This window comes from Sinocyclocheilus rhinocerous, unplaced genomic scaffold (assembly GCF_001515625.1).
Source record: "Sinocyclocheilus rhinocerous isolate Xijiao unplaced genomic scaffold, SAMN03320098_v1.1 scaffold449, whole genome shotgun sequence".
Taxonomy (NCBI): domain Eukaryota; kingdom Metazoa; phylum Chordata; class Actinopteri; order Cypriniformes; family Cyprinidae; genus Sinocyclocheilus; species Sinocyclocheilus rhinocerous.
This window is the reverse complement of record NW_015652285.1, coordinates 112456-121442: the sequence shown is the minus strand read 5'-3', so window position 1 is coordinate 121442 and position 8987 is coordinate 112456. Positions and strand designations below refer to the sequence as shown.

The following is an 8987-nucleotide window of genomic DNA, read 5'->3' as shown; positions in this document are numbered from 1 at the left end:
TAATTTAATTTTTAAATTTTTTAAATTTTTAAAAAAATGTTTTAATGTATCTTTGGATTCTCTCTCCCACAGCTGGTGAGAGGAAAGCGGTCCACCATGTCTAGCAGGGCCACCTTTAGTACCATCGCTCGTGCTTTGTGCAAAAACGGCATCCTGACACTGTTCGCCATCGCAAAAGTTCCTATCGTAACCGAGACTGATCCTTCCGTCCAGACGGACCACAAGAGAGAAGAGCTGATTAAGAAGTTCAAAATCCCACCCGATGCTAGTATGAACGCATATTCTCAGCACACAGCTAAATGTGCAATAAAGCATTATGATAATGACCTGTCAAGAATCTGTCTACAGCATATTGAGTTCAGTTTGATGAAGTGCTGTGGTCAGGCTTAATTAATATACTGCTTATGTCCAGCTCCCTTCTGTATGAACCTCTACTTGGATATGGTGAACACTACAGGCGGTGCGGTGGCCTGGGCATTCCTCAAACCCATGCTGTTAGGACAGGTCCTGTACTCACCAGACACACCAGTGACGAGAGAGATCATGAGAAAGGTGCTGATTTTACATCTCACAAATAAATATTTGGCATCTAGGCCACATTTATGCTTTTCACTGATTTTAGACACAGAGATAATTAAAAAATTTTTTGCATGCATATAAAAAGCAAAAATGTGTGATTGGATCAAGTTTGGGCCACTTTTAGATACGTGTTTTGTTTTGTATTTCAAAAGTTTGAATTTCCAGTTTTCTGCCTTGAAAAAAACGTTGATTTCCAATTTATAAAGTACTACGAAAATGTCATTCATTGTGAAAGTATGACATTAAAAATGACAGCACCAAGGGAAAAGTGTAGTTTACTTGAATCAAACAAACGTTCCTACGTTACATGATGATGAAACCTGTTTAAAAATGTTTGCAGAGGCAGGTGTGAAAAACATGGTAAATGACCTTCTCTGTTGGTAATTGTACGGTTAGCATTGTACAACGTCATTTATTCTCCACAGTTGCTAGGAGACGTATTTGCTGAGAATCAGATACCTGCAAAGATAAAATATATAGTAATATCCTGTTTCTGACTTAGGATGGACTGCAGCATAAATCTGGTCATCTGACCTACATATTTACAGTCATATCGGATTGTTCTTTTAAGATATAGACGTGTAGTCTGTCTGGTCATGAAGCAAAATATTGTGTTTTCTTGTAACATTTGTTGTAGCAAAACATTTCCTTCTTTCCTGCAGTCAAATTCTACACTGCACCAGTTTGGTGATCTAAAGCTTTATGCATCCGAGTGGATAGAGTCATCGTCATATGTGATGCAGTCTGCCGACATCCTGACAAAAACCTTGCCGATACTTCAGGTATACTACAATGAGTCCTGAGAAAATCAAATAAACACTTTTTATTTGATTCATTTATTTTTTTCCCTCTACTGCATTAACTGCTTCCTTATCAAACTACTCTTCACAGAATTCTCTGCGCAATCCCTTTGTCCAAAACTTCATTCAGACTCAGACCGGCATTGATGTTGCACAAATGAGCTCAACTCTCAGCCAATTCTGTAAGTTCTCAACAGAGCATGCAATGCTTGCATCATGGTGATGGAGTATTATTATTAGAAGAACGTTTCTCATTATTATGAGATGTTATTATAACAAGAATGTTTCTAATATTTATGAGAAACAAAGTCATTATTATGAGAAAATTCTCATTATTACGAGTTACTGTGTCATTATCAGGAGAAAGTTTTGCACTATAATGAAATGTTATGTCATAATAATGAAGTGTTTTTTCCCCTAAATAACATATTAACCCATAATAAAGATAAAGATTCTCATTATTTTTAACTTGAAGAACTTAAAGAACTTTAACTTGAATTATAATTTTTGCTTAATTGTGGCAGGAATAATAATACAAACCTTACATAATTTAATTACAAAATAAATGTAACTGTACAGTTACTGAGAAAAAATGTGAAATTCAATTACAGTTACTTATGAAATTGTTAACAATTACAAAGGGGGTTACATCTGAATATTTTCACACACACACACACACACACACACACACACACACTTAATTGATTTCTTTCCCAAATTGCATTGACTGCTCTCGCATTGACACCAATGTTTCAGGAGTTTAGTTTACATGCTTGTTCAATAACTGCTTTATTTCCTTTTTGTGTTTATGTATATGCTTTATTTTTTAAGATTAACTGTTTTTTCCAAGGCATTGTTCGATGCCAGTGTTTCCTGTCCTAAATGCAAAGATTTGATTTCAAAAACAGTATCATATCTATTAAACTATTTCTTGTTATGATTTTAAACCTATATTCAACCTCGGAACAATCTCAAAGTAAAAAGAGGTGCTAAAATCTGATTTTGTAGTGGCTGTGCTTTAAAATTAAATTATTATAATCTTAATTCAAGTGATGAAGGATTTTGAAAGTCTGACAGTAATTAGTGTTGAGTACTACTGTAAAGTTAACCCTGCCTGGTTTAAATGTTTGAAAAGGATTAACAGTTGAAAACATTCGTTAGAAATTTAGAAAAGTAATCAAATGTAATCAGTTACATTACTTTAATAAAGTAATTGAAATAGTTACACTACTTATTACCTTTTAAATAGGGTAACTTGTAATCTGTAACCTATTACATTTCCAAAGTAACCTTCCCAACACTGAATGAATGAATGAATAATTAAATAAATACTAATAAATTAGTTGAATTATCAATTCTTTCTTGTAAATTCAGATTTACTAATTAAATAACCACAAGACCCTGGAGTTTCCAGAAATAATTACTCTCAGAATAGGACTAGTCTGTGAGACACAAATTTACCTAACCTCCTCTGGGAAAACTATCCCTGTCTGAATAGAGTTTTACAGCCGAGCACTTGAAACTCATGACAAGAGCCAGAGATGCATTGCTCCTATACACCCAAGTGTGTCTTATTCTAAATCTGAAGTGGCTTGAACAGTTTTTCTAACTCTCTTTGCAGCAAACCTGACAGTCCTTTTAGATAAAAACAAGTATATCATGGAGCAGATCACCACCCTCTCCATGCTGATGATGAACCTTTCCTCCTGTGTCAACTTCGACCGCTACCGAGCTTTCAACTCCACTGATCAACTCGACGAGCAGGCGGAGAGACTGGCTCAAAACCGCGAGCTCTCTGGCTCAAAACCGTGAGCTCTACGCCAGTGAGTTCACACACACACACACACACACACACACACACACACACACACACTTACTTTCTCATCAGGAGATACCTCTTCAACTGACTATTCCACTCATGCGTTTGGTGATTCTCTCGGTTGAGGACACCACAGGCACTGAAGAGCCATCGGGCTGTAAAGCCTGTAATTCAATGCAATTCGATTCAATTCCATTGAGATATAGATTTACACTGTTATCGAGGAACAGCAGGCCTCTGAGGTTACTATGACAACAGATCACTTCCCTTTTATACACATGAGCTCTGTTCATCTTCACAGGCATTATTTTCAAACTTCCTGAGGAGACCTCCAGCAGCTTGCCCCCGAATATCGACTACACCATTCGAATGAACATCGAGAATGTCATGCGCACCGACCGTGCAAGGAATCCCTTCTGGGTGAAAGATGCCTTTATGTCGGCAACGAAGACCCAGCGGTACAACCGAGGCTTTGTGTACCTGCAGGAGAGCATCGAGAGAGCCATCATCGAAATGCAGACGGGTAAAGCCATGGATGGGCCCGCGGTCCAGATGCAGGCGTTCCCTTATCCTTGCTACTACAAAGATGAGTGAGTGTCTGAAAAGCACAAACCCTACACACACACTGAGCATCTCATATGAAGACTGAGATGGTCACACAAGATGTGGTATCTGAACAGATAATCAACAGTTTACACCAACACTGAACATCTGCTCGTTTTGTTTATTAGAAATTTCTCTAGTAGGGTGAACATCTAGTATTACATAAAAAGAATGTATTTGCATTTGTTTAATGAAACAGCACTGCTTGCAAGGCAGCAAAACAATTTTGTAAGCTTAGGTTTAGCTTTGGTTCGGTGTAGATGAAGTGCTGGATTAGAGCTGTTGTCATGTCACTGAATTTTCTGTTGGCTGTGTATGAGAATCAACATAACTTAACAATAACATGACATTTTTCTTTTTTTTTTTGCAATGTAAAGGTGACTTTAGATGGTTTAGATGGTGGCTTTTAGATAGATGCCAGTGTTGTTATTAAAAAAAAAAGAAGAAAATTATTACAAATGTTTTTTGGTCTTTGAAGTACAGCTGAAATAAAATATAATTATTAGGTGAAAAAATATAATTATTAGGAGAAATATTGTCTTGGCAAGTTAAATTATTAAAATTACTAATACTAAAACTATAATAAATATAAATTAAAGCTAAATAGAAATAATAAAAAACACAACTAATACAAACACAAAAATAAAAATGGCAACATTACATAAAATTAAATTAACAATTAAAATGAAAACTGTAATAAATCCTATAACAGTATATTCATAATACTAAAATAACACTAATAGATGCTAGAATGAAAAGGATGCAATGAAGTGACAAGATTTTCTCCATAGAAAATAGATTGCAAACCAAATTAATGTCTGAATTAGTTGCAGAACATCATTGCTGTGGGTCATCAATTTAGACTTTTAATTACAAAATTAATCAAAGAGGAACTTGACTTAAGTTAGTCAGTTCATCAGTTCCTCTTTCTTCAACATTTGAAGTTATATAGATTGATGTGTAGAACAAATATGCCCTTCACCTGCTAATCTCAAATCTTTCTACCCCCCAGGTATCTCAACAGCATCTCTTTTGCCTTCCCAATGGCTCTCATGATTTCCTGGGTGCTGTTTGTCGCCCACTTTGTGAAGAAACTCGTCCACGAGAGAGAACTGCGACTTCATGAGGTATGGAACCAAAACACATTTTTTCTTTAGTCCGTTCCCACAGACTTTAATTAGGTTTCTAAACTCCTTTCACTCTTCCCACAGTACATGAAAATGATGGGGGTCAATCCCATCAGCCACTTCTTTGCTTGGTTAATTGAAAGTGCTGTGTTCCTGCTGGCGACCATCATCATCCTCACCATCATTTTGAAAGCTGGCGGCATCCTTCCTCGCAGCAATGGCTTCGTTCTCTTCCTCTACCTTTGTGACTATGGCTTCAGCGTCCTTGCAATCAGCTTCCTGGTCAGCTCCTTCTTCGATAAGACCAACATCGCCGGGCTGAGCGGCAGTCTTATCTATGTCATCTGTTTCTTCCCCTTCATCGTGCTGATCCACTTGGAGGACAATCTTTCCTTCAGTGTGAAGAGCGCTCTGGTATGTACTGCATTTAAATCAGTTCGCAATTTAACATCATTGCACAGTCACATTAAGCCAAAATCATCACAATTAAAAGAACCAAAGACTTAAACTACTTCAGTCTGTGTGCATTGAATTTATTTAATACACGAGTTTCACAATTTGAGTTGAATTACTGAAATAAATGAACTTTTCCACGACATTCTAATTTATTGAGATGCACCTGTATGTAAAAAGGCCTATTAAAGTTCACAAATTAACGCATGAGATTAATTACAAAAAATGACATTCAGTTTGACATTATAACTTCTGTTTGATATTATAATTTCTAAAACTATTGTTGTAGTGGGGACCTTTTTGCATTTTATATTTTTATATTTAGACATTATTCAGTATGTTTATTATTTCACTTCCCTCAATATAGGTTTCAGGTTTTACTGTTACTGCAGGGACCAAATATTCTCTCACACGCACAAAAGTCCCAAGAACAGCATGTTTTCTCAGTAAATGCAGGAAGAAATTCTTTACGGATAATTCATTTATAAATCAAAGCCAGGCGGGACATTTAACAAAAGTCATTTGCATTCTTTGTATGGTGAAATTTAATTATCATAACAGCTCCACAAGTGAAATATCACCCACAAATGTGAAACCGTGTCATTCATAGAAATGTTAATGCGAACACCAGCAGAGGACTAGTGCGCAGGCTGTGGCAGCGGCAAAAAGATCTTTACATGTAATATTATGTCCATGAAGAGTGGGGTCATAAAGTTGTTTTGTTGAATTATTGCAGACTTGCATTTCCATGTTGGCATTTTCTTTGTTTTGATCTGTTTTTGTGCAAATAAGGTGAGTTAAAAGCACCGTTGAAGGAATTTACCTTGTCAATATTATTATATTGATATGGACATATATTCCACTGTAGTTTCATTATTATATTGATATGGACATATATTCCACTGTAGTTTCATCCACACAAATAATACACAATATTTTGTTAAAAATTAAACAAATGCATTAGCATATTAACTACATTTTATGCACGAATAAAGGAAGCGTTCACCCAAGAAAAATAGAAATTATTTATTCACCTTGCCATTCCAAACCTGTCTGACTTTTTTAAACTACTTATAACAACTCACCTTTTGTAAGAATGTAAGGTTTTGTAAGAAAGTAAGGTAAGTGACATGATGGTGAGTAAGTTATGACAGAATTCGATTTTAGGATGAACTAGTCTTTTAAATTTTTTATTTTAATCCATTTAATCTCACTGCGTTTGTTTTTGGTCCACAGAGTCTCTTTTCTCCGACATGCTTCAGTTATGCCAGCCAGTATATCTCCCGCTATGAGAAACAGGAAGAAGGTAGGTTGACACAAACTTCTCAGACTGTCTGTAATTAGTGTTTGTTTGGGATAATTACATTGACTGAATGCATTGTGTACTTACACCTCAGGCATCCAGTGGAGCAACATGTATATCTCTCCTCTGGCTGGTGACACTTCCTCCTTCGGTTGGCTCTGCTGGCTGCTCCTCATTGACTCAGTAGTATATTTTATCATTGGGATTTACATCCGCATGGTCTTCCCAGGTATGTGTGAGCTGCTCAGTTGAGAAACTCACCCATTTTGTTTGTGTGGTTAGGTAAAAAGAAACAATATTAATTTTTACAAGTTAAGGTTTAATATTATCGTTTAATCCATTTTTCTCTTGATCAGGAAAGTATGGCATTGGTGTTCCGTGGTACTTCCCTGTGACTCGGTCCTTCTGGACAGATATGTTCAGCTGCTGTAGCAGAACTCCAAAGAAAATAGGCAGAGGGTTGCTCTTTACCAACATGATGCAGGAACAAAACAGCACTGACAAGATCAAAGGTACGTTACTACACAGTGCTTTGGAATACTTGATTCTGATTGGTCTGTAGCAGCATTGAGCGGGAAAGTACTTTTGCGTGAGTGCATGTCTGTATATTTGATAACTGTCTGTGGTAGTCTGTGGTGCTATCTTCATGTTTCTCATATCACTTTTTTTTTTAAACCAATGCAAAAATTAGATTAGTTAATTGGTGCAGTGATTACAGACTGAATTAGAAACAGAGGAAGACACGTTTTATTGTAGCTAAATATTACATAACAGTAGATTACCTGCACTGCCATTTAGAGGTTTGAGGTTAGTAAGATTTTTGAGAGAAGCTTCTTATTCTCACATAGGCTGCATTTATTTGATTAAAAATACAGTAAAAACAGTAATATTGTGAAATATTACAATTTAATATACATGTTGTCGATTTTAATATATGTGACCCTGGTCCACAAAACCAGTCATAAGGGTCAATTTTTAGAAATTGAGATTTATACATCATCTAAATAAATAAGCTTTCCATTGATGTATGGTTTGTTAGAATGGGACAATATTTGGCCGAGATACAACTATTTGAAGATCTGGAATCTGAAGGTGCAAAAAAAAAAATCGAAATATTGAGAAAATCGCCTTTAAAGTTGTCCAAATGAAGTTCTTAGCAATGCATATTACTAATCAAAAATTAAGTTTTGATATATTTACGGTAGGATATTTACAAAATATCTTCATGGAACATGATCTTTACTTTATGTCCTAATGATTTTTGGCATAAAAAAAAAAATCAATAATTTTGACCCATACAATGTATTTTTGGCTATTGCTACAAATATACCCAAGCGATTTAAGACTGGTTTTGTGCTCCAGGGTTCACATATTTTAAAATGTAATATATTCATGTGATGACAGCTGAATTATTCAAATTTGCTAATTTGGTAATCAAGAAACATCTATTCTTACTATCTGTTGTGACAAGTCAGAAGCGTGTGGATCCATTTGCAGATTTTATTAGAATCGTCATACAATACAGGGTCAAATACCGGCAACTGGAGGGTACCGCCCCGGCGTCTGGAGTCTAGCAACTCGTGCACTTGATACGCCTCCTCGCCATCAACCAGGAAATGCAGGGGGGTCTGCGGTCTGGCCCCCTCCTCCGTCTCTCCTCTCGCACCACCAGCGGGTTTCAGAAGTGATACATGGAATGTAGGAGAAATGCGGTAATTAGAGGGCAGTTCTAAACGAAATGATACTGGAGATATTTGTCTAGAAATTTTGAAGAGACCAACATACCTGGGACTGAGCTTTTTACATGGAAGTCGGAGGCGTAGATCTTTGGTTGAAAGCCAAACCCATTGGCCTGGGGTGTACTCGGGACTGGGACGTCGATGTCGGTTAGCTTGTTGTTCTTGACGCCTTACGGCATGAAGTAGGTGAGTATGTGCCCGATCCCATACCTCCTCGCTGTGTTGTAACCAATCTGTGACGGAAGGTAATTCGGTGGGTTCGTCAGACCAGGGAAACAGCTGATTCCAGGGTGACCCGAACTGAGCGTTGCGTGTACTTGGGTTAGAAGTCGGGGTCGACGGGCCTCAGGGACATAGATGAGGTTTGCAGGGCATTCGGGAGGTGGCGGATTTTGAAGATTCAGCTGTTCAATCTCAGTCATGATATCCCATTGTACTGGTGCCAAGAGTAGTTTGTCGGGAATGATATTGTCGTTGGAGCTGGGATGGCTTGTTTCCTCAGTTTGGCGAGAGAGAGCGTCAGCCTTGGTATTCTTGGTGCCTGGCCGGTATGTCACCGTGAAC

At 37.1% G+C, this 8987-nt stretch overlaps 1 protein-coding gene across 1 annotated transcript in view; it reads left to right on the top strand.

The window, feature by feature from the left end:
- Positions 1-8987, top strand: part of abca12 (ATP-binding cassette, sub-family A (ABC1), member 12) — an 84277-nt gene that overhangs the window by 40922 nt on the left and 34368 nt on the right. Inside the window, 11 exon segments of the mRNA XM_016520190.1 lie at positions 73-268; positions 413-552; positions 1242-1361; positions 1471-1561; positions 3001-3177; positions 3500-3788; positions 4814-4928; positions 5013-5342; positions 6618-6687; positions 6779-6913; positions 7041-7196. Of these exon segments, the coding sequence (XP_016375676.1) occupies positions 73-268; positions 413-552; positions 1242-1361; positions 1471-1561; positions 3001-3177; positions 3500-3788; positions 4814-4928; positions 5013-5342; positions 6618-6687; positions 6779-6913; positions 7041-7196 (1819 nt within the window).